The sequence below is a fragment of the Balearica regulorum genome, chromosome 5 (assembly GCF_011004875.1).
Source record: "Balearica regulorum gibbericeps isolate bBalReg1 chromosome 5, bBalReg1.pri, whole genome shotgun sequence".
Classification (NCBI taxonomy): domain Eukaryota; kingdom Metazoa; phylum Chordata; class Aves; order Gruiformes; family Gruidae; genus Balearica; species Balearica regulorum.
The window spans coordinates 4619791-4646057 of record NC_046188.1 but is presented as its reverse complement, the minus strand read 5'-3'; the positions used below and the strand labels follow the sequence as shown (position 1 = coordinate 4646057).

Sequence of the window (26267 nt, the reverse complement as noted above, 5' to 3'; positions counted from 1 at the left end):
ATAAATGTGTTATAACTAACAAATTTTATGATGGATTTTGTTTGTAGAATGGAAGACTGATCACAGCAGTATCGAACAATACTGTTCAGATACATACATTTCCTGAAGGAGCTCCAGATGGCATCCTTACTCGTTTCACCACGAATGCAAACCACGTCATCTTTAATAGTGACGGGACCAAAATTGCTGCTGGATCTAGGTAATCTGTGCATGATAAGGAAAAGCATTGCTATTGTTCAAAATCTGGCAACTTGCTTGCTTGCTGATTTTTACCAATGAGATCGTTAATCCACATACCTCTGAGGATTTTAAAGTATTGCAAAATGCCTTCCAGGGGTGGAGGAGAAGAAAGAAATGAAAAGGACTTTAGGAAACAATGCTCAGAGAGATACTTGATCCACCAGATAATTTTAAATGGAATTCTGGTGTTGTGAAATAATTCCTTTTTTTTAGGAGGCTTGAGTGTTTTCAGCTTTCAGTCTTATAATGTATAAGCATAAGCATTTGCCCATATGGATCTCATTGCAGCATCAAGGATTTTGTTACTGTGTGCTAAAGATAACATCCTGACTGTTCAGGATCATGGTACTGCAGATGTATATACACATGCAAAAGTTAGATGGGTTCGAATTTGTGCGAGAGCTTTGAGTTGTTCTCTGGCATAAGTAGCATCACCTTTCTGCCAAATGTTAACAGATGACACTCGCAAGACTTGCCTGAGGGGAATTAAATGTCTAGTTTAGCTAATTTCTTAGGGCAGCATGTTTGCTTTTACATAATATCCACTAGCCCTTTAACAGAGATGGCAAAATAGCAAGCAGGCAATTTTTTTAAAAATTTTTTTTTTTTTTTTCATTTATTTAAGGCTCGGGTGCTTCTTACTTGGATTTGGTGAACTGTTCGGGCAGCTGTAGGTAACCCAGGCTGTCTGCTTGCCTCTCTACTGGAATTTGTCCTCCACAGTAGAGATGGCAGAGCATTGCATCTGCTACCTGGCTCCTCTAAGTGTGAATTGAACTAGAAAGCAATTTGGATGACTATGCTGGACTGTGAACTCTGGCAGCTGTGAAGCAGATGCACCAGCTCCACCAAAACTGGGAGGCTGGACAGCTAGGGGCAGTAACCACTCTAATCTCTAAATCTGACAAGGATCATGAGTTTGGGCCCTTTGCCAGTGCTTCTTCCTGAGGGAACAGCTCTGCCCCAGGATCTGGCTTTGATTAGAGAGCTCAGGCAGATGACAAACTCTTCTCTGTTTCCAAAACTTTTACAAAACCCCAGTACTTCTGCAGCCTGGCCAGGGCTCCCACATTAGGAAAAAGAGCTTGTAAGATTGTGAGGCCACTCCTTGATGAGGTCTTCTGTAACATACTGAAGGAGAAGGTGGCAGCTGTGGAATGAAGGAATGCAGCTAAGAAAAAATGGTTTTAGTTGTCCCAGATTTCTCCCTTTTTTACATGAAGTTTGCAAACTTCAGTTTTATGGAAGTTTAACATCCAACTGGCTGCCAAGGTTCATGTGAATTATTTGAAAAATAGTTGTGTGGCTTCTTAAATAAACAAAAAATATCCTATTGCCTGTTGTTTTTTTTCTTTAAAGTTGTCTTTCATTGTTTAAGAGTGCTAATGTAATTTTAGTTGTCTCGCAATATAGCTTATATACTTCCTTTTATGACTGACTGGTTAGCACTAGATACAACTGAAGCTGTGTTTCTGAATATAGTTAAAGTCATGGTGAACCCTATAGAATTAGGTTCTAAAATTAAATTTCTCTCTGTGAGTGTTGCAATAAAGTACGAGAGGGAGTGGTACTGAAAGATCATCACAGGAGCTCTTTGGCTTAGAAGTTAGCACTGGTATTTTGAGTTAAACCACAGTAATGTCTGTAATTTTGGAGGAGGGAATAAAGTTGTAAAAAAAAAATCTGTTAATGTATCCAATACACTAAATGGTCTTAAAAATCCTGTTAAAAAGGTCACAAAATAAACTACTTGTTCTATCTTGTTTGAAAATCCACATTATCAAATAATTATAGTAATGAGTATTGGTCCCATTCAACAGATAGTTCTTGTTGAGTCAGCTCTCTGGTATCTAAGCAGACATTTTCGTAAGGTCATATAGAAGGTTATAGTAAGCAGGTATATGGTCAGTGTGCACATAAGATCCTCTTCAAAGAGCAACCATATTTTATGAACTTTGATGTGAACAAAAATTACTTTCTAATAAAGATAATCTGGCCTTGCTCCTGTTGTAGTAAGCCTCAAGATTCTCATTTTCCCTTAGAACATACAGTGTTGAGAGCCATAATTTCCCAAAAAGATAGTTAGTGCCCAATTCAATTTTTATTGCCATAAACAAATAGCCGTCATTGCTAATACCAATGTTAATGCTTTTATGTCTGTGGTGCTGTGATCTACAGTGACTTTATGGTTAAAGTTGTGGAGGTGACTGACAGCAGCAAGCAGAAAACATTCCGAGGACACGATGCTCCTGTTTTAAGCCTGTCTTTTGACCCTAGGGACGTTTATCTGGTAAAAACACGATCTTGTTTACTTTCTACTTTGAACCTCCTTTTCCTTAGGAAAAAAAAAAGTCCATGCTTTTTATTAAAAAAAACCCCCAAAACCAAACAAAAAAACCCCCAAAAAACCAAAACAGTGACTGAGCACATGAAATTACTTCATTTCAGCTGACCTTACTGATGATGGAATGTGTGACAACTTGTTGCCTCCCAGGAGAACTCAGTCTTTGCTTTACTACTCAATTACTGTCTCTGTTCTTCTGGAATCTAATGCTGATCTGATTTTAGAGAGGAAAAGGTGGCTCACTAAAGAAATGTAATATTAATTTTGAGCCTCTTTTGCGAATAAGCAGCTCACTTGAAGTATGAGGGTTTGTAATTACAGTAGCTTGGAGTCAAATACAATTATCAAGCTGACAATATTAGAAAGTTTTAAGTCTTAAAATGGTTTAAACTGGGAGGCTTTCTTTCTAAAACTGCCTATATATTACATGTCTGTAGCATTGGTTATAGGGATTTTTTTCAAATTTGTAGCATTAATTTCTCTATGTCTTTAATTATTAATTTGTTTACAAAAATCTTTTACATAGGCATCGGCAAGCTGCGATGGTTCTGTCAGAGTATGGAAAATTGCTGATCAGGTAAGAGACCTGCTTTTCAAAGTGAAGTGTTTCATAAGAAATCCAGGATTTCACAGACAATGAGAAGAGCTGGACTGAAATAACCCAACTGAAATAGGGTTTTCTTTTTTGGGGAAGAAATCTAACTACTTTACAGAATACTTTTATCTACTTCTGGGAGAAATTCCAAAGCCTGATGATGAAATGTTGCCTGGGTAGCTGTGGATTGTTCTTCCTCTCTGTGGAATCCCTGATTTCTTCTGTTCATCTTTCTTCATTGGCCACCATTGTGTATTTTGTCCTCAGAATGTTTGGAAATAACACCTCCCTGTAAAGACAGCAATTGACATCAGATTCCTTATTTCAGAATTTCAGCTCATTGCTTTCAGGGTTAAGGAAGGATTTTTATTCCAATAAACAGCTACCTAGGTATATTTTCATCTTGTTTATTTTTACCAAGCTTCCTATGAAATAGTAAATAATTGTGGGGATTGTAGACTGACTGGTGAAGGTGGAATGATGCTCTGAGATGCTACACAATATCTTCTTTTATAAGTGATCTGGTTCGTTAATCTCCTTAGGAACCTGAGGTTAGGAAGAGATGAATTTCACATGCCAGGATCACTGAGATGATGCCCATGATGATAACTTTTTTTTTTTCTGATAGGGTACTGACTGCTTCAGTCTCTCCTGCTCCCTGCCTGTGGCACACATACTTAGTTTTCTAAGGACTCGAGGTTCAGCTCAGTGCATTTCAGTCTTTTCGATTTGAATGAGTTTAAGGCTATTGACTTGCAAGTGTCTTGCTATTCCACTTCTGTTTGTTTGTTTGTTACAGACATCACAACAATTTCTCAGAAGAATGACCTAAATTACAGTGTGAAGAACATAATTTATTAGAAATACAGTCTTTGGGCTCAGCTTGGCAATATTTGGCTGAAATAGTTCAGGGCTTGTATGAAATCAGATTTAGTGAGAGAATCAGATTTAGTCTATGCTCTTGGAAACTCTAAGGAACTTGAAAAGAGAGTTTCAAGTGAACGTTTTAATAAGGCAATTCTGCATATGTATGTGGATTATTTTTGCTAAATGCCATTGTCTGGAATTATTCCTCTAAGTACAGTTGATAATGTACCCCCACACTTGTGGATTGCTACTTTTTTAAAACAAAAGCATACTTCTAATGTGAAATCTCGTGTTCCAGACTGACACTGAGTGCCTTTTGGGGCAATTACATGACCAGTGTCCTAGAATTGTGGCAGTGTGATGTATGTATCTGTGCTGTAGTTTGAGAATATAGCCATTCATTCTTTATACTGCTGTGCCGAGATTCAATCTGATGTGTGTCACCTTGCTGCAGTTGATCTGGGTTTGACAAATGCATTTTGGCCAGATTTTCTCTATAAGCTAAAAATATGTGAGCTCATTTGTTCTGTACTTGACTAAAACCCCTTGTTCTGGGATCTTATTTCTGTTACAAGTAGTTGTATTGTCATTAAAATAGTTTCAGGCCTATATTGGCAAGGTATTTTTTTTCAGTTTTAAGGCAGTATGTACCATTGTATTTGGATGAAAGAGATTATTTCAGTTCCAAAACTGGTATATCTTTTTTCCTGTTAGGTTTTTTTCACCCTTTTCCTTTAAGAATTTGTACTATACAGTAGGTTTTCACAGAGCTAGAAAACTTGGGTTTTTTTCATATTTTGTTTTCAGACATGCACGACAAGTTGGCCGCTGCTGCAGAAATGTAATGATGTGATAAATGCTAAATCAGTGTGCAGGCTTGGCTGGCAACCCGGCAGTGGGAAGGTAAGTGACGTTGTTTTAGACACATCTTAATCCTTTTCTCTTCGGGAGTCTAACGGTAGAATTCAAGCTGGGCAAGCCCAAATTGCAACTCCTGGGAGTAATGAAAATGTTTGGAATGAAGTTCACTTTTAGGAAAAATAAAAACCTGGAAATGGTTACTTGTTTGAGCTCCAGACTGTGTTTGGCAGCAGTCCAGCTGTCAGCCCAAAACAACATTAAACAGTCACGTTGGGCGGAATAGGAAGGAACATTGTACGCGAGGGAAATAATCAAATTGCTCACAACAGAGCATCAAAGGAGTTCAGTCTTTCTCTACTTTAAGTAAATTTTGCCTTATCGGTAATCTTGTTCTCTAAATATTTCCTTAGTAAGTTGTTCCCTTTCCATTTAAAGAATGAAACTGATTCTGTTGTGGCTAAAGGTGGTGCTGATACATACCACAGGTGTAGTGCGTTGTGTATGTGCTGCTGCAATGGTACTAATTATGGATTGCTAATCAAAATGGGTTGGGGAGGTAGTATAGCTATCCAGATGTCTCTGTAGCATCTGGGAATGCAAAGGGGAGAAGAGGAAGGAGCAGATAAATGCAAACCTCTACGAAATGAGGCATGGCCTGCCACACTTGAGGTAAAGGACAAGGAATTGAGCACAAGTTGGCCCTTTGGAAAAATTGTTTTATGGCTTCGGTTCTTGCATGTGATAATAGTGTGGCAGAACCTATTCATCCTTTATTGACATTCCAGTACACTGGATCTAAAGAGTATTTTCTGGTGTTTTCTCATAGTTCTCTACCTGAATAATCTTTTTTCCCCAACTTAGCCTTTGTGTCTGGCTACCCATGTCCACTCTTCAAAATACCTGGCCGCTATGATAGCGTTATGTATACCTTTTCTGTGGAAGAGAGAATGTCACCTGCAGTACAAATTGTTTCAATATCCATATTGCATAAAACCAAATACTTTTAATTTTTAGACTCATTCTTCACATGCACACATATTTGAGATGTAAGTAGTTGTCTTGCTTCTCTTAGAAAGCAAATTGTTAGAAGTCTTTAAAAGTCCCAAATCTTAAAAAAATAAACAGAGAGTAACATTTATGTAGTTTTGTGAAAGATGAGTTATTTCAAGAATCAGCTATTCAAATAAGATTTATTGAGAAATTGTAACCTGATCGAAAGAGGTGTGGGGAGGGAGAGAAAGGAGAACATAAGCTTTGTGCTCAGAGCATTGAAAACTATTTATATGTGTGTGTTAGCTGTTTGATAAATAAGAACTTCTAACCTTACATTGCAGCTGTCATTATCTTCAGTTTTCTGCCAGAAAGAAGTGAAGATTAAAATAAAACCAGGCATACTTTGCTACGTTGCATTGCAAAGCATTAAAGAACCTTGTCATTCAAATTACTCCATCCTTCTTTACTTTCTCAGTTGGCATTGCTAGGATGCTAGAGAACCGTTAATTACTGAGGCAGTCACAACTGTAATACTTCTGAGTGAAGGAGCTATGCTATTTAAATGTTCTGTTTGAAAGGTAACTTGTTCTAAATTGTCCGATTCTTGCTTCCTTTAAACAGTTGCTGGCAATTCCTGTAGATAAAGTTGTTAAACTGTACAGAAGAGAAACCTGGGATAGTGAATTCGATCTGTCGGATACGTTCATCACACAGGTAGGTACAATAAACCAGGTGCTTGCTGTATCTTCCATAATTTAACTGTTATTCTGCTAGAAATTGTATTCCGGGCAGTATCTCTTTTTCTTTTTTTTCTTTTTCTTTTTCTCCCCCCCCCCCCTTGGTAATGATTGCTCACACTTTCTATTTCAGTTCTGATCCTGTTACTTTATGTTGGGAAACAAGGCAAGAGATACTAGATGAGTGCCAAACGTATCTTTATGTGGCTGTGGTTCCCCTCCTTCATTTACAGTGACCCCCTAGATCTCTTAAGGTCTACTCTGAGTCCCCAGCTGCAGCTGAAGAACATCTGTTTTCACAAATTGCTCTAAATACATAGGATTTTAGGGAGAATGTCAGGAGTGTTATTTCTGTACAGAACAGAGATCTCAGTTGTTCACTTCATGTTTTATTAAGCTGAAATTCAGCTACATAGTAGACGTAACTGTGCCATCTTCTTATTTTGACCTCATGAGGTACCTGGAAACCTTTGGGTGAAAGAGGACCACTTTCCTAGGGTTATTAAGATACAGAACACACAGTCTTGGGTTCTAATTTATGGAAATATATTAAGTTAAAAGTAAACAAAGCTATGCTATATGTTAAAAATAAATATACTATGCTTCTGTATACATGTCCAGAATTGGGTTTTGTTTGATGTCATGGCAGCATTTAATGACAGAAGATGGATATTCTCAAAAAAAAAAGAAAAAAAGAAAGGTGTGCTATCTTTAAAGAATGGTTCTTGCAGGGAACTACCTAAATCCAGCTCTCGTACAGGAGACTGGATGTGATTTGTTAAAGATCATTAGGTTTTTTTTTTTTTTTTTCCAGAATATCTGTCTGTTTTAAGCTCCAGAATATGAATGCTGTGTGTGCATTGGTAATATTTTTTTTTTTTCCTGTTTTTCATTTTTTCCTTAGCTGCTGAATGTTGTGGCCTGGTCTCCTTGTGGGCAATATCTGGCAGGTGGAAGTGTGGATGGGAGTATAGTGGTGTGGAATGTGGAAACCCAGGAGTGCATAGAGAGGTATTCAGCATTGTTCCGTAAATCCCTAAGCACATGGGGGTTTTTTGTGAAATAGAATTTTGTTATCTTTTCTGTAAAAACATTTTTTTGTGCAAATGTAGAACTCTGCCTCTTGAAAAGCCTTAATAAGATTTACAGGGCAAATCTGTAAGTGTTCTGCTAGTGTTCCACTGAAAACAAGCACCCCGGGAGACAGCGTATGAAGGCTCAGATAGAAGAATACCATTTACCTGGCCTCATCGACGGTCTCCCAGCTGGTGATGGGGCTGGGAGCACGTCCTCAGAGAGGGAGCCAGAGCACGCAGGTCAGAAAAACCATGTCAGATCTGGGTGATGCTGGGAGGTGGGGCCACCGCTCAGCCTAGACTTCAGCAAAAGGAGCAAGAGAAGGGCTCTTCTTTTGTGAACCCCGAGTGAGATGCACTAAAACTGCACTTCGTATGCTGAAGGGAATTCAAGGGCTGCTATATCATTTCCATGTTCTACAAGGAAGCAGTTTCCACAGAGTATAACTCTTGGTGGCTTTGTTTTGCCTTCCCCCACCACATCCAGTGTGCACAGAAGTAGGTTCTGATTCGTGTGATGTACTCTTTTCCTTTGTGCAGAGCTGGAAATATTATGTTCTTAGAAATAGAATAGGGAAGGGACCCGAATATGGATTTTGTTCAAACATCAGTCTAGTTTTCTGTGTGCAAATATCTTTTATTATTTTTGAATCTAATATTTGATTAAAGGATAGTTTTGATGGAAACCAATTTTCCTTATATGCCAAACCCCAAGATCATTGGCAGTAGGATGTATTTTCTAAAGGGAGCCATCAGTCAGCCATCCTCACCTGTAGGCAAAAAAGAACAAATTGACAAATTGCACTTTAGCTTGGTTAGTTAAAGCATCTCTCTTTCAAACAAATAAAAAAAAAATTTAAAAAAAAGGTATGATTAAATGAGGTAGAGAGGAAGAGAAGGGATGATTTATCTGACTGAATATTTTGGGTAAGAAACATGATTGTTATTGTAATGCCTATGTTAAGAATTAAAGACAGATTATGTAAATAATTAATGGGAGGATTTTTTGTGAGAATGAAGGGTGGAAAAGATAGAGGATTAACTCATTGGTTTGGTACAAGAGAACTGAATGTTCTTTTTATAACTGGATGGTTCTGGAATGTATGACTGCTGGGGAATTACTTTGTCTTTTCTACATCTATCAGGAAGCTGTTGTTTTAAGAATATCATTCTGATTTTTAAAGCTTAAGTGATTTCCTCCATAGAAAAGGAAGACCTGCTGTATTTTTTTTTTAATAGTACCTGTTTATGCTAAAGGTAACCTATTAATTATTTTATTATGTGTAACATCACTGTAACATCACAAATACCAGTAAATATTACCACTTTCTACAGTAATTCTTGTGGATGTTTCTGCCCTCAGAAGCTTACTAAAAATCCATTATTTTTATGTTCTTTTTAGGATGAAGCATGAGAAAAAATACACAATTTGTGGACTGGCATGGCACCCCAAATACAGGCAAATCGCTTATACAGATACTGAAGGAAATCTGGGCTTGTTAGAAAATATCGGTGATGGAAATAAACCAAATGACAAGGTGATCAGTACCACTTATTTCTTAAATTAACATGATTATGTAGGTTACCAAATTATATTGAACGTTCTGTATTGTGTGTTGAAAGTTCCCTCGTGTGTGTTAATTCATTCTTTGAATTCCACGTCCAAAAGAAGTTTTACGATAATTGTTAACCTGGTTTTTAGGTTACCAGTACAGTGACAAAAGACTACAATGATCTCTTTGACGGAGAAGACGACGACTATTTAAATGGAGATATGATTGAACCACAGTCTTCCCCAAAGACTGGAGCTAATGAAGATGATGGTGATGATGATGATGATCTTATGCCAACTTCAGGCCATCTGAGACGAGCAATAGTAGATGATGATGATAACTCACTAGGTACAGAATGAACTACTTTTCCAGAGCTCTTTAGTGCTGTTATTGGGACGATCTCGTAGCATCCTGTGCTTGGATATAGTCTGCCTTATTTTTCCAGAGAAATCTCGACTATTTAAAATTTTTTTACCTATATTCTGTCATAATAACATATGTAAGATGTAATTTTATTTTTTTTAACTTCTAGATATTGGGATGATAAAAGCTAATTCCAATCTTCTTGAAAAGGAAGATGAAGATGATGATGATGATCAGACTGGTGGCTTTCCAGCTTTACCACCATCATCTACACAACAGCCTTTCTACGATGGTCCAATGCCAACCCCCAAGCAAAAGCCGTTCCAGTCTGGCTCCACTCCTGCACATCTCATGCATCGTTTCATGGTAAATCTCACTGCTGTGTGGTTATGTAGATTTAGTTTTTGTGTTAATATTGAATATTGTCTGGTTCTTGCTGTGTCTTAATCTAATCTTTTCCAAGATTTTTGATTTTTTTTTTAATAGTTCACAGTGTGATGCTAAATGGTGGAAAGTAGCTTTGTGTTAATGCAAAGACTGCCTAATGTTACATTTTATATTTTGGTTACTTTAGATGTAGAAATAAATGCTTGGCTTGAAGACAGAAGCAAGCCATACAGTTTGTACCTGTGCTATTGAATTCTAGCAAATTTTTTTAAAAATTCTTTTTTGACCGAACTTGTGGGTATTTTTGTGCTGTAAAGACTTGCACATTAATCACCCACTATTTCTTTCTAAATGCAAGTTCTTCACACTTAATTTTGTAAGGAGCAAGTTGACTAAGCAATGAGGATGAAACTAGATTCTACCTAATTTGACTGATTTAGAAACTATAAATCTTCAGTCTTCCTCCAGCCTCCCACCTACTGTTGTTTCAGATGAGAAAGTTACAGCAGGCTGTTTTGGGGCAGTATGCTTGATTTGATTTTGGTTTTGAGGTGGGCTGTTCTTTTTAATAGGTATGGAATTCTGTTGGTATCATTCGCTGTTACAATGATGAGCAAGACAATGCTATAGATATAGAATTTCACGATACCTCCATACATCATGCAACACACCTGCCAAACTCTCTCAATCACACGATGGCTGACCTCTCTACTGAAGCTATTTTGCTGGCCTGTGAGAGTACAGAGGAACTCACAAGGTAAGTCATGGCCTTGCTCTGCAAAACCCATAGTATGGAATTACACTTAGCTTGTTGATTTATTTCAGCTTGTATCACTTCTTTGAGATGTTTGGCTTTTGGTCATGTTTTTTATTTATGGGACCACTTTCGAGGAGGATTTTCACATCCACCCACTTGAAGACTTAAATATTGAAAGACGTATTTTGTTTCCTGAGGATTCTTTTTTAATCCTTTTTTCAAATATGTATATAGTGGAAACTTCATGCATTGCTAGCTCAAAGGAAACTGTAAACATGAACAATACTTCTTCAGTCTGCTTAGATCAAAGATAAATAAAGGGCTATGCTATTTCTTTTCCCACTGTTGCTAAGGAGACATGTTTGGAAATACCCAAAGAATTATCAGTGTGAAGAACACAAGTTTATGAAAACTATAGAAAGATTTAAGCAGCTGATCCAGCTAGACTCTTGCATTTAAGAACAATAGCAACAATATTTTATTGCTGGTTTCTGTGGAAATATCTTGAAGAAAGAACTTTCTTGTTGTTTTCACACATACAGCTTTGTCGTAAGTTGAAAAGCACCCTTTACCTTTAAAAGTATGTTAGTTGTCTGATTCTGAAAATTTAATTTTTTTTTTTCTCAGTGGAAGTTGGTAATCTATCAAAAGCCATGGTGTCTATGGATTGGTCAGAGGCAGTTTTCAATTAAGGTGGCAGAAAGGAAGTTCCTAAATTTTTTTTTCCCTTTGAAAGATAGCATAATATGATAGACTTGTAATGAGGGCTGATATTCAGGGGTACTGAACACCGTCAGTTCTTGTTAATTAAGCAGGACACTTACCAATTTCCATCTAAGAAAAAAAAAATCTCCCCTCAGACCTCAAATCTGTCTCTGCTTCACACTTTAGAGAGTCTAAATCTACAGTGCTGGAGATAGAGCTGGCTCTTCAGCTTTTGAATAATGAGAGTAACATCTTTGCAAATGACCACTTGTAATTTGTAGTTCCTTTCTATGACCATCACAGGTTCCAAGGTCACTGATAAAAACATAATATATTTGTGTATTTTCAGATACTGTCTTTTTCTTCATGCTAAGATATTTTGACTATTGTTCTTTGTCTCTGCTTTAGCAAGCTCCACTGCATTCATTTTAGCTCATGGGATGCCAACAAGGAGTGGACAGTAGATATGCCAAAGGATGAAGACATTGAGGCTATCTGTCTGGGTCAAGGCTGGGCTGCTTGTGCCACTAGTGCCTTGCTAGTTCGTGTGTTTACAGTTGGAGGAGTTCAGAGAGAGATCTTCAGTCTCCCAGGTCCAGTGGTGTCTATGGCAGGACATGGAGAGCAGCTGATGATTATTTATCACAGAGGTAGTTTTCTCCCTTCTGTCTTTTTTGAACTGGGGTTATGTTTTTAATCCCCATCTGTTACTGGCTTCAAACGCTGGTTAATTTGTACATAATCACCAGAAGTATTTTCTTCTTCTCGGTGATGCTTATCCTTCTTCTTCTTCTTCTCTTTTCGATGATACTTTTACTGTCACAACCCACAGATCTTTGACATCTGACAGCAAAGCTTACATTTTATATCGAGATGCCTAGATTAACCTGTAAGGAAGGGGAGAATTTTATAACAGTGATGTTAATAGATTAAACTCAGGTTTCAGAGACACCAGAATGAATTACTATAGGAAATTAAGGAAGTAGTTGTTACACATGCTTTGTATGTCCAAAATGACAAATAGTCGCTTGTCTGACAGTGGTATTCATAGATAACCCTGCAATAGAATCAGTTTTTAATTCAAAACTTAAATTTAGCCAAGAGACAAGACAATTCTTTTGTTTTCTAACACAGTCATTGAACAACTTCTTCCTAGGTACTGGCTTCGATGGGGACCAATGCCTCGGAGTACAGCTGATGGAGCTAGGAAAAAAGAAAAAACAAATTCTTCATGGAGACCCTCTTTCTCTTACAAAGAAATCATATTTGGTATGGGTTGGATTCTCTGCAGAAGGTATGAAATACCTGCATAAGTGACATTGAGAAATCTTGACACTATTAGGGGGATTTTGGAGGAGAGTTTGGCTAATTAATGCCCTTTCAGTAGTGGTGATCTTAGAACTTTTTTTTTTTCAATCTTGTCAATGCTAAACAAAATTCTATTTTTCAGTTCTTTCAATATATTTATCAGAAATCTTTAATATGTTTCTACTATGAATAGAATACACTTGAATGTTATCAGAACTTGTTTTCCTGACTGGTTGCCCTCCTCAGCATAAAGAAATAAACTGCATTAGTACACCATAATAGGCGTGTTTAACCATCTTGGCAAAAGCCCTTCCCAAAAAGTTGGTAGCTTGAGAGGAGTTTTTATGATAACCAGAAAAAGTAATTGTAAAATAGCTAATTTTCTTTGGGAATCTACCCAAGTAGGATGAATTTGATTGCTTCATAAAATGTTTTTGAATTTGAACTTGAGTCAGTTAACTAGCAGTAGTGTTGACTGTCAGAAGGTGGCGTATCTTTCTAAGGAAACTCGTTTTTCCCAGCTAGGTTGTACTGTTTGGGTGAGAGGATGTTGTATTACAGATCCGTAAACCGTCGTTTCCCAGCAGTATCCACCAGTTCAAACTTACTTGTGTTGTAATTAATTCCCCGTCAGAGTAATTGTTTTCATTTGTAACAAACAGGTACCCCGTGTTACGTGGATTCTGAGGGGATTGTGCGGATGTTGAACCGAGGACTTGGGAATACTTGGATTCCAGTGTGTAACACGAGAGAGCACTGCAAAGGAAAATCTGATCATTACTGGGTAGTTGGCATCCATGAAAATCCTCAGCAGCTCAGGTCAGATAATTCACAGGGAAGTGCTTTGCTTGTCTTGGGTTTTATTTTCTGAGCACTTCATTCTAAGAGAAACTGGAAACAACTTTTACTAAATCAGGTGGCTAGTAAATATGCATAGTAAATGATCTAGTTCATAAAGGTAATTGTGCATGGATGTTTCATTACCAAATTGGTTTTGAATAAACTCGTTAAAGTTTTGTACTTTTGTAGCTGATTAATTGTGGCTTTTTGCCTTGGCTACAAGACGTCTGCACTTTATTATGAAATCACACATCTCTGATGCAGGTACATTCATAAAACTACTTTTTACTAGAGAAAGCTACTAAAATGGTATGGCTGCTGTTAAGATTCTGCTTCTGCTGTTGATGGTTTTGGGGGATCTGGGTTTGGTTTTGGTGTTTGTTTTGTTAATTTTTTTCTTAGCTATGTTTTCCCCTTTTGTCCCTTTGAGAAGAATCCAATCCTATAACTAATCAACATCATTAGGCATAGATAAATCGAAACTCTCTGTTATTATATTTGTATTTAAACTGTGCCATGAAGAACAATTTTGTAAAATTGCTCAAGTAAATATTTAGGTGAGAGTTAGCCATTACTGTAGATATCACCACTATCACATTTGATAAATAACTATGTTTCTCGTTATTGTAGCAAGCATCCTAGACCTTTAGTTGCAAAGCTTTGTTTGTAGTCCTCTTTATTCAGTGATCTATGTCCCTTTTTGAACCAGGGCAGAATCCATCAGCTCATGGTTTTTTACTGAAATTTAGGCTCTTTTACTTTGCTAGTCATGCATAATTGTAGAGGTTGGTGGGAGGCTGCATTGTATTTCAACTTACATGACATTGTTTGTAATCTTCTCTTTTTTGCAATAAGGGAAATAATTTGTTATCACTGGTAAATGTCAATTCACTGTCTGTTTCTTCCTCCAAATCATTAAGTAATGTTGGCCTCCAGAAAACACACCAAAAATGTGCAGGACACGTCACATTGGTGGGATGGTCAGCTATGAGTCTGACATCATGAGATTTTTCCTTCTACTCCAAGAAAGATTGCTGCTCTCTGAGTTGCAAAGAACATTTTATTCAGAGCCACTCGCATATTAAAGATAAGAATGGGGGGGAGGGTTGTTGTAGAAACACCATATGCCTTAATTAACACAGATAGCCAGAACACTAATGCTTCCTGTTCTTTTTTTTTTTTTTTCCCTAGTGTCTGAATTGGTAGCTTACAAAACCAGACATTTTAGTCAGTGCTGCATTGGTGCTACTGGAAATACAGCTCTTCCCCAGTCAATGGTTTGCTTAAGTGATTCTTACTAGAACGTACTAGTTTAAATATGATGAAACAAGAAGCGTATGCTTTTAGTACACGCTTATCTGTTTCAGCCCTCTCTTTTTTTTTTTAAATTTTTTTTTCCCCCCTTGTGTGTGTCTGAACACAACACTCCTCATGAAGTCCAAAACTCCTCATCAAAATAAATGGTAGACATGCCTGCACTTGTTCCAATGTCCTTCAATTGTTCAGTAGTTTCTGATTTTAATAAATTGCATTTATGTTTTGTAATTGGTATTAATATAAATTAAGTTTTGTAATTGGTATTAAATTAAATTGGTATAAGTGTGAGAGAGAGATCTGTGTCTCTTACGTGCCATGTTTGGAGTTGCTGGTGTGAACAAGAGCAGCATGTGCTTTTCTGTTTTTTAAATCTTTTATTGGTTGCAATGTAAAAAATAACCTTTTATAATGCAATCTTACATACTGCTATATTTAAGTCAGTAATTCTACTTTTTAAAGAACAAATCCTCTTAAGATATGTTCCTTTTTAGGAGACATGATTTAGATGTAGAACAACTGGTGACTGTAGGTGATGAGGATTGTATGTGTTTTTTGTTTCCCTTGCACAGGTGTATTCCTTGTAAAGGAGCCCGGTTCCCTCCTACGCTCCCACGGCCTGCTGTAGCAATATTATCTTTTAAACTTCCTTACTGTCAAGTTACAACAGAAAAGGGACAGATGGAGGTATGGAATGGTGTTGAGTCCACAGCTGATAGTCTCAGATGTCCCCATAGTAGGGATTATACAAGATTCCTGTTAATCATTTCTCCTGTGAAAGAGGGTAGTACAAACTCTGAGTAAGACATGTGGCTGAGGAGGTTGTTTGGGTTCAGTGTTTTGGATAGCTTTTCCGGTTTGGTTCGCAACTGTTTCTTGAAGAATACAAAATAAAGCTGTTAGAGCTGATGCAAGGTTATATTTAGACATAATCTATTTCTTGCCAATGAAGTCTTTCTCACCCTCTTTTTTTTTATTTTTCAGTGGGTAGTGATTAATGCTCTAGGAAGCACCACATTTTGGGATCCAAATGCAGACCCTTTAGAAGGTGTCTGTTTTTTAATATTTTAAGCATAACAAAATTTCTGGCAGATCTTTTTTTGAAAGACGTACCAAGTGCTCCAATTCATGTAATCACTCTGAAAATGTAGGCCTTCAGGCTTGACTTCTTTTCTTAAGGTGGAGGCTGGTTGAAGCAAGATGTACCTGCAGAGAACTTCTGTGGTACTTACATCTGTATTCTTCAATTTTTTTTATAGGTTTAAATGTTTCAATCTTGTGGGGTTCAGCTGTAGCTCACAAAATAGAAATGAACATAAAATTCTAACTTCAACCTTAGACACAGTTGAAAATTTATTCTCTTTGATAGAAGTGTAGATTAAAATATTCAATATTGAACTTTGTCATTTTTAACGAATTCTCCTTCATTCGGTTCAAGTCTTTTTATTCTTTATTTGATGGTGTATATCTTCCACACACACCCCAAATAACAGAAGGGAAACACCAGGAACTGTTAATTTAGCTGGAGGGAATATGTACTTCTGTGTAGGTAAAGCAGGACATTATTCCAGTACATCTGATGAAAACATACTAGTTTTGAGTCAGTTTATAATTATTTTGTGACAGGGCTAGCCTATTCTAATAGCCATACTAGTATTTCCCTGAACAACAAGAGTTCTATTTTCTGTTTACCTGTCTCACAGATGATGATTACTCCTACAGTTACAGAGTTATTCTGGGATACTTCCAGTTTGCTGTGGGACAGAAGTTAGAAGATAGAATAATCAACTTGTTCTAGAATTGTCTGTCCTGGTAGCAAACTGGTGAACACGTATGTCTCATCCTGCTGAAAGCCTGTAATATAAATGGAATTTAACATATATGGTGACTGTTTGCATCAGTTTGTATACAGATGGTTGTTAGTGTACTCTATTTTTGCCTCAGTAGGCATTGGCTTTTAAAGAGAATTGTCTACCCATCACGCCCATTATAAGATGAAAAGAACATTTAAGAATAAGTTGATAAAATAGGTGTAAATTGTTAGGCATTAAGTTGTGGACTGGTTTTTTTTTTTTTTTCCCTCTGAGCTCCAGCGTGCATCTTTCTCCCTTTTTCAGGAACAGTACTGGCGTTCTGTTGTATTTCACAACCATGTGGATTACTTATCAAAAAACGGATATGAATTTGATGAAAATGCTAAAAGTCAGTCAGTGAAAGAACAGCAAGAACTTTTAATGAAGCTGTTTGCCGTAAGTACAAATAAATAGAAAATAGAAAGAATCCCTGAGATTTTGTTTTGAATCGATGGCTCTTGATATTAATTTTGATGTGATTCCTCTTATTAGAAGTCTGGCTAGTGACTGGCAATCAAGCCAGTTCACAGACTACGATAAGAGGTGGATTGCAGTTAATATTGTTATTGCTTATCAGTGTGAAGACTAGGTGGAAGAATTTAAAAAAAAAAAAAAAAAAGCGTTTTCTTTGCTAGGCAGCTCATGATTGTTGGTGGTTTGTCTTCATTCATTTCATTCCACCAAGACCATGGTATTCTGGTCTTAGAGTTTTGTGAGAGAAGTGTAACTGAAATGTGTAACTCACAAAGCTTCTTTTCTTTCAGCTTTCTTGTAAACTGGAGCGTGAATTTCGTTGCGTGGAACTTGCTGACCTCATGACACACAACGTTGTGAATTTAGCTATCAAGTATGCTTCTCGCTCTCGAAGACTAAATTTAGCTCAGCGACTTAGTGAAATGGCTGTGGAGAAAGCAAGTGAGTTGGCAACAGCACTGGCAGATGAAGAGGAGGAAGAGGATTTCCGAAAGCACTTGAATGCTGGGTAATGCAAATTTCTGTGATTAAAAACCTGGGAACATTTTACTAATCTATCAACAGTTGTTGCACTTTTCTGGACCATAGTTTGCAATGTATTTGTTATGAAGTAACAGTTTGCGTTGCGTTAATTATAAATTGTTCATATAAAATGGTACATTCTTGTTGATATCTTGTGAGGACTCATTAGTACCAGGATACTAACACAAAGGGAAATATCTCCACTCCTTGCTTACGTCTGTTCAACAGCTTCAGAGGCAAAGCAGGCTCAATACCAAGTTACTCTGATGGGAATTTTTTTCTTGGTTGTTTGCTTTCCCCCCACCCCCCCTTCCCCTAGCTTGTATTGGATTGGTTATTTGACTCCAACCTTTCTTTTTTTTTTTTTTTTTTTTTTTTTTTTTTTGTCTCAGTCTCTCTATCTGACTTCATTCCATACCTATCTTAAAATCCTTCTATCTTTCTCCAGCCCTCCCCTCTTTCAGTATCCTGTCTTGGTGTATCCTATTTAGTCTTTTTCCCTCCTGATTAACCCCAGCTCTTCAAAGCTGTGGAAATACTACAGGTTTGCTATTTTCTCCCTCTGTATCTGTGTTATCTACCTTTCCTCTCCTATCTTCATCTGCTTTGTAAAGCAAGATGAGGCAAAAGATGTGTTTGTGTTTTTAAAAAATATAGACCAGGCAGAAGAGCTGTTTTCCTGCTTGGCCTGTGGATGGTAGAGCTGTAAGGAAAATAGTTGCTAACCACCAGTCTGATAGTGCAGGAAAAATGTCATAACGCTTTGTCTTCCTATAGCAATTTTATGTATGAAGTTTGGAACTTATTTAAGCAAGAGGAAGTGGTAAGTTCCTGAACTTATTTGTAGCCTTTCCCTTATTCGTCTATGTGAAACTGCACATTTAAAATTCCTTTCTAAATGCTCTGCCTTGTTCTTCTGGATTGTGCGTGGAAGCTGTAATCCCATGTCTGCGACTTCAGCCACTCTGAGGGTTAAAATTAATCACAAACGCTGTATTGTTCTTATTAGATTAATCTAATACTGACATTCTGTGGAAAGAAATGAACCTTTTGTTTATGTGTACACAGATTTTTAGTGATCAGCAAAGATTAGGAGGGAAATGCAAGAAATGTACGTATTACTATACTGGGAATTTAGAGAATAATCAGATTAAACATTAAAACTCACTTCCTAAGCTTCAGACTGAATATATGCATCCGTGTTACCACCTGTGTATTTATTCATGTAAGCAGAAAAGTGATCTGGTATTATTTATGATATGTTTTGGCAACAATAGTGACGCACTCTGAAGGTGTCCAAAGGTTGCTGTTTCTGTTCGGGTGCCCGCTCTTGTGTGCGGAGCTGTGTGAAAGCCACTTTCACTTTCAACTGAGTGTGAATTTCGGGCAGTTTCATAGCCGTGTGTGGTCTTTCTTAAAACTACATGAGTACCACTTCAGGCAACTGCACTTGATCTTTCAGGGTGAACTAAAGTGGTTAATGAGTCTTTATTTTATTTTTAGTAATCATCACAGTTTAAACAGAGGTATAATGCAAATAAGTGCCAAATGTTACTGTTCTTATTTCCTAAATTAGATAAATAAGTTACCCTTCCTTTGTTCCAGTTTTCCTTCTGAATGCGGTGAGCACTTCCTTTCTGATCAATTCCTTCCGTTTAGTTACAGCAATTCCGCCACGGAGTGGAGTCGGCCACCGGTCAGAAATGTTCAGCAGGACCAAGAAATGGAAGATGCTGAGGAAACTGATGCCTATGAGGAAGTAGAAGAAACACCAGAAGTGCATAAACAGAGTAAGGAAAGTATATTCTCTGAATAGGCTAGAAGTTATCTATACAGAGTTATCTCAACAGACTATAAGACTATGCAAACAATGGGGTTTTCTGTCTATTGTTTTGATTTTTTGACATAAAATTTAGGAAAGACAGGCATACCACCTGTCAAGGGGCACCACATGTGAGATACAGGAGGTTTGATTTAGAAGCCATTTATGTAAATAGAAAATAATCCCATTTGTTCCACTGAGTTTTGAAACTCTGCAACTGTTGCAGGGGCTAGGTTTTCTGCTATCTAGTTAGAACAGGTCTTCTCAGCTGTCTTATTTGGATGCTGACATGTGAGAAACTACACAGCAGGAATAATGGGGCAACATGCAGTAACTCCTGCCTCTGAGCTTCCCGTCACCTGGAATTCCCTGCGGGAGATGAATGGTAGTGCCTACCTGCTGCGTACCCCAGCCTGTGCCTGCAGTCACAGCAGAGGAACATTTAGTGTCTGTCATCTGCTCTGTCGCAGCTTGCTCCTGCGTTGTCCTTAGTAACTGAGGGACTTTTGGGGAGTTTTTCTGTCTTCTGATACTATTTCTAATGGACTGGGTCACCTTGTGAAATGGTTACTTTGGTTTCAGCTCCAATCTTGCAGGAGTTGAATTGGTAGACAAGTAGTTTGCTGGGCACATAAGTTTAAGGTTTAGGGAATAAGTATACAATTCTTTAAGTTAAATCTAGATAAAGATAACAGATGATTTTGTAAAAGTGTATGTACAATTCAAAAATGAGAATCATGCTGTGAAATACTGATTGCTTTACTATAACTTGCTTGTCTGTTTGGGGTTTTGTTTTTTTTTAACAAGTTATGTTATTACATTTTATTGCACTTAAATACATACCTCTTTCTTTGTTCTGAAGGGCCAAATCCTTTCTCCAAAGGTGTCACTTCAGCAGAGGTGACTACTCCGAAGTCTGGTGAGTAAATGTCCATTTATTCCAGGTTGAAAACTTTGTCATGCTTCACAATACCTGCTCCTGGTTTTATCCTTCATTTTTCCCATTACTACCAAAACTTAGTGCATAACAGTGTTGTCCAGTGGTAACTTGCACTGATTATTGTTCTCATGGTTTTAAGAGATTCCCTATTCCTGTTGATGTCTTCGTTACCTAATGACGTTCCATAACGCTACACTGGTTGCCTTGGCTGTGCTGGATGCCGAATCAGTTGTCTGCCTGGCTATGTCACGAAAGCATTCTTTGAGACAGGGCAAAATGAGAACAATCATCCATTGATTTGTTTTACTAATCACAGGCACATTTATTGGTTGCACTTACAAGGCAGAGTTAGTAGCCCTGTTGTACAACTGTGCATCTGAGCAGACAGGAGCAGGATATTGTTCTTGCTTCTTCCCTGCTGCCAACACTCTAGCAAGAATAATAGGAGTGGAAATGGATTTGGGAGTGGAGGAAGTACTGGGTCTTCCTGTGGATTTGTATTTTAAGCTGTAAGTCCTGTCTGGCATTTCTGATGACTAATGGTAGCTAAGCACATATGGTATAATCTTCATGGGGTTATTAAAGTGACTTTCTCTTTATCCAACCACTTTCAAGGCCAGTGGGAACTTCTTCTCTTTGGTGTGGAATAGTTGATACCTTTTGATTTAGTTCTCCTCTTCAATTCTCAATGAACAGAGGCTGAAACACACAAAATGAGTGTTAGCCTTTTTCTTTGGAAATGAGGCTAATATTTCATCTATTCACCTAAAATGATTGTTTTGTAGATTTTTATACGTGCGTGTGTGTGCACACACACATGTTTTTACATTGTTTTTTCTTTCCTATTGAATAGTTGTAATTGCATCAAGCAGCCAAGGACGAGTGAATCCCTTTAAGGTAAGAATTTTGCAGCTGGCTTGATTGTGGTTTTCTGAAAATCACAACAGATTATTATATCTAAAGTTTACAGTATAACTCTGACAGATATCTTGGAGGGACAGAGGTGGGGAATATGACAGAAAATAAATAAAATATCTACTTATTTGTTTTGCTAGGTGTCATCTAACAAAAAGGACCCAGTGCTCCCCTCAACAAATGTTCTAGACACTATGAGCAAATACTCAAAGAAAACTTCTTTGTCTAGCAGTCGAGCTGTGAACAAGCAGAACCCTCCAGTTATAAAGCCTCTGATTCCCAAACCCAAGACCAAGCAGGTAATGTTTCTAGTCTTTTGATGTCATTTTAGTGAGCAAAGAACAGTAAATTGAATTTTACCAGCTTTTATCAAGTATGAAACCCTGTTCATCAAGTAAAGCATCGTAGATGGCAAAGTTCATTTAGGCATACTGCAGAAACTAAAAAAGCATATAAAACAGCAAAAAAAAAAAAAAAGTTGTAGAAATTACACTCTGCACTGCATCTTGTGCTTTTATTTTAAATAGTGTTAATTAAACATCTGCTGTGCTGAAATTGGATGGATTAGATTCTGTCTTAATGCAAGTGATTATTATGTCTTTAGGAAAGGCTTGGGTTTTGTTAGGCTACGTGGTATGTGTTCTCTGAGAGGAGTGAGGTGCTCTTACCTTTTTATTTTTTCTTTTTAACCTCAATTTGTATAGGCTTTAGCTGCCTCCTTCTTCCAGGCTCGTACACCTAACTCTAGTGAAAAAACAGTGGAAGAAAGAGAAGAAAAAGCAGGAAATGAGTCCCATGAAGTCAAAGTCACTGCACAGGAGAATACTGAAAACAAAAGGTGAGTGAACGCTTGCATCTCAATGCCATGTTGCAATTTTGATAGAATAGCAAGTCCAAAAACTATTCTGTTTCTGAAGACATTCTCTGAAGTAGCATAACATCAAGATTAAAGTGTTAGCTCACAAGTTGTCATGTTTGTGAACTCACCTGAGAAATTTAGTAAACTGCTACTTATGCTATGCATTATCAAACAAACCTGCATTAAAAAACATTGGTTGGATTTCCAAATTGCCGCATTACAATCACCGCGAAAGAACAGAGAAAAGCATTCTGTTCATTAAATCTTTCCCAGTGTGCGTGGCAGTGTTATTGAAAGTAGAGGTTTTGCATCAGCTGAGACAAATACATGTGTGAGTGAATAATAAATGAACAATGCAAAATGTAATTTTGGGGCTCTAAGCAGCGATTTTTGCCTTGATGCTACTTATGCATCTGATAACAACCTTTGAATGATAAATGAAACCATGCTGCTGTGCCAGTTCCAAGTATAGGAAATACTTAAAGTTTAAACATCTCTAGCAATTCTCAAAGGAAGTCTAAAAGCTAAGGGGTTTACGTGAAAGTGTAAAAGCTTTATTTTAGCGCGTTTCTTAAAAAAGAAGACAAAAACTGTACATTGCCTAAGGAACGCGTCTCTTCCTAGCTAAGACTCTAATCTGTCTTGTTCCTCTGGAACAGATGGATTTTCTAACAATCTCAGTCCTCATGAAACTTGCAGTATTATAATCATGTTTCATTTAGACTTCATTTAACTGAGGAAGATGAAGGTAATTATTACTCATTTGGACTAGCATTCTTTTCATTAACCTTTACAGATAATGTTCTAAAACAAGTGGCAAGGAAAATTGTGAAAAGGATTAGCTGAAACATGCTAATATATGTGCTCTATTTTTAGGTTGATGGGACCCTGTCAGAAAGGAAGAGAACCATTATGCTTTGTCATTCTAAACCTGAAATGTTAATCTCCATATATATCACAGTTTTAATAAAAATGCTTGACTTAGTCTTGCCTTGTCAGCACGTTCTTTAAGCATACTGCAAGAGGAGAAAGCAAACTGCTGACTATATGCATGTCTTTTCTTTCAAGAACAAAAAAGTCCAGTTAGGTGCTGTTTAGAAATGTTTTGGGCGATACGGTTTTCCTATAACTTTCTTCAGGGGACAAATTTTGTGTGCTTGTTTTAGACCAAAAACAGGATTCCAGATGTGGCTAGAAGAGAACAGAGCAAACATTTTGACAGATAATCCTGATCTGAATGAAGCAGAAGTCATAAAAGAAGGTATGAGTCGATTTAGAATGCTGTCGTCGGAAGAAAGAATGGTAAGAAAACATTCTCTAATGCTGTTTTTTTGAGAAGTTTTTTACTCTGCTGAACCCCTTGGTTATTTTCGGTTAGGAATTTTTTTGTTTAAATTCCACTGTTCTCCATCTTCATGGACTTCGGTTTGGAATTGGGCCACAATCTCTGGCACACGCTTTATGAAAATATAAACTATCTAAATAATAAGTAATAACAGAAAGCAGCTTTTCCTAAAGCAAGGCATATGAGAAAAACATAATCAATGAAGAAATAACAAAAGAGAAGGGAAGGAGTTAAAAGTGACATAGCCAGGATTAATTCATTGGGGCTTCAATTTGTTCTAAGTTCTTTTGGGTTTCTTATTTGTCCAGAAAGACAATTAAGAGCTTCAATTTCGTAGATATGCTCAAATGAAGTATAGTTTTGAAGGAGAGTGTTCCTAACCTGATCCTTATTAGTTCTGAAACGAATTATTTCAGTGCTTCCTTATAATCAGAGAAAGAAGGTGTATAAAATAAAGCGGCGAGTTTTGTGGCCTAATTTGTAGTTTTCTGTTTAATGATGTACTCTCTTCAAAGGTGTGGACTGAGAAAGCAAAAGGAGGAACAGTTAATGACTTAACAGAAGATAAAAAACGAAAGCGTCCCGCAACTGAGGAAGATGAAGTGAAAAAGAACCAGGAGCAAAAATCGGAGGACTCAAATTTAACTAAAAAACCAAAACCTTTAGATCAATCTACAAATGTCAGATTGTCAGCTTTTGCATTCAAGCAAAGCTAAGGCATGCAGTACCTTCTCAGCGTCTGTTTTCTGAAAACATGAGGTAGCTCTGTATTGAGAAATTTGCTGCTGTGCTCAAAGAGAACTAGCAGAAAGAGTGTCTTGCTCTAAATAGTCTTTTAGAAAGTATTTTAGTATCAATTCTTGAGGGAAATTTTGAATCCGCTCTCTCCATCTTTTGCAAGTTACTAGTGTAAATCTGGATAGCAAAACTAATATTAAAGGACCTGTTACCTAGAAGCACCGTTCCACACAGTGTTGTGTAGCCGTGTGCCTCGATGCTTGTAATATTTGATGCTAAATACAGATTAGTCATTCTGGGGAGGATAAACTCTGTACAAAAACTGTCCTATGATTTTAGAGAGGCAAAGTAACGGCCTCTGCACCGTTCCTTCTGCCTGCTACAAACACTTGTAAGAGAAATGGGAATGAGAGGGGAAGATAGCTTGCCATGGTGCTGATGTTTGGCTGCATTTTCAACACCTGTGCCCTGACCGTGCCAGGGAGCAGCCTGCGATGGGCAGGGGGAGAAAACCAGGACAGGAGCTGAATTAGGAAGGTCGGGTGTGCAAAAACGAGCCATTCCACACTGTGCAAATGTACTTTCCCACTCTGTGCCTCAGCAGGGTCCAGAAGGTGCTCAGAACTTGAAAATCTCTGTATTGTTTGGTTTTAAAATAAAATGTGAATGTTTCTTTGTTTTAAGGTGGTGGTCGTCTTTGCAATTTTTATAATTAAACAGACTTCTGCCTACAAGTCATAAAGCAGTCGTATTTACATTCTCTGGAGAGAAGGCAGTATTTCTAAGAAATGTATCTGAAGCAAACTCAAAGTTTGAAACTTTTTTTAAGGACAAGGTAAAATAATTTAACTCTAGTATAACAACTGAGACTGAAGAGTTCTAATTCAGTTGTGGTTTTGGGTTTTTTTTTTCCCTGGGTTTGCACATTGTTTCATTGTTTTTTCATTCTTTACTTGTCTCCACATTATTACTGAAAAGGCAAATGACTGTCCATTTAGAACACATTTTTGACATTGAAATCTGTAGATTGAAAATTCAGTGAGATTTCTGTAACAGCCATTGAGTCTTAGTGTAAGATGTGTTTTGCTAGATTTTTTTTAGCAGTTATTGTAGGTTATTTTGGAGAAAACAGTTCCTATTTTCAGTGCATGTAAAAAGAAAAAAGAAAGAAAAAAGAAAGAAAAAAAAAAAGAAAAGAAGGTCTTGATGTCAACCAGAGTTGGTAAATACAAATAGGGAAAGACCTGAAGACCTGTCAATTTGAATTTTTTTTTCATCCACAGGTCTTATATGTTGTTCACATTTTATTTGTTTAATGCTGATAATAGATGGCAAGTAATAATTAATGTAAGTAATAATTTTCTGTATTGACATAATGCAGGAAGTTCAGGGGAGCAGTGGCATATTATAGTGATTTTTCTACATTCTTCGGAAAGAAATGATTGTACCAGAGACTGGAATTTATTTTTAGGCAGTAAAGTGTATTTCCACATTTGGGTGTATTGGAGAAAAATGGAATTGCATCGGTAAGAAAAACATCCTGATAGAAAAATCACTATGAGCTTGGTGAACTGTATAATGTTTTTCTTTCTGCTAGACTAGGTTGTTCTGACGGTGACTTGAGCATCTTGACCTCAGCATGGGGAGAAGGGCCGGTGTGAACAGATGGCCTTTCTTTTCACCTACATCAACATAGCCTGTATCCAGGCTGAGCTGCCCGTCAGCCGCCCTTTCTGCAGGCCGAACAGGAGAAGTCCAGTCACCCTCTGCAGTAAGTAAACAAACTTTTTGAGCAACTCCTCAGGGCTTCTATATAAAGGCTGCATAAAATTATTTGAGCAAGATATTTATACCTTGGG

The 26267-nt window shown here is 37.3% G+C and overlaps 1 protein-coding gene across 2 annotated transcripts in view; it reads left to right on the top strand.

Annotated features, from left to right (window-relative positions):
• WDHD1 (WD repeat and HMG-box DNA binding protein 1) overlaps positions 1-25091 on the top strand; it is a 30471-nt gene extending 5380 nt beyond the window's left edge. The window contains exons 4-26 of one of the 2 annotated variants that reach the window (XM_075753238.1): positions 48-199; positions 2419-2530; positions 3111-3161; positions 4854-4949; positions 6522-6614; positions 7542-7648; positions 9116-9251; positions 9416-9614; positions 9799-9995; positions 10589-10773; positions 11887-12128; positions 12635-12772; positions 13449-13605; positions 15513-15627; positions 17058-17189; positions 17558-17775; positions 19449-19579; positions 20474-20530; positions 21405-21448; positions 21607-21765; positions 22171-22304; positions 23492-23627; positions 24186-25091. In XM_075753238.1, coding sequence (XP_075609353.1) covers positions 48-199; positions 2419-2530; positions 3111-3161; positions 4854-4949; positions 6522-6614; positions 7542-7648; positions 9116-9251; positions 9416-9614; positions 9799-9995; positions 10589-10773; positions 11887-12128; positions 12635-12772; positions 13449-13605; positions 15513-15627; positions 17058-17189; positions 17558-17775; positions 19449-19579; positions 20474-20530; positions 21405-21448; positions 21607-21765; positions 22171-22304; positions 23492-23627; positions 24186-24386 — 3192 coding nt within the window. In that variant the 3' untranslated portion in view covers positions 24387-25091. The remainder of the gene's footprint in view (positions 1-47; positions 200-2418; positions 2531-3110; positions 3162-4853; positions 4950-6521; positions 6615-7541; positions 7649-9115; positions 9252-9415; positions 9615-9798; positions 9996-10588; positions 10774-11886; positions 12129-12634; positions 12773-13448; positions 13606-15512; positions 15628-17057; positions 17190-17557; positions 17776-19448; positions 19580-20473; positions 20531-21404; positions 21449-21606; positions 21766-22170; positions 22305-23491; positions 23628-24185) is intronic. The other variant, XM_075753237.1, reaches the window with a different exon arrangement.
• Positions 25092-26267: the final 1176 nt, after the last annotated feature.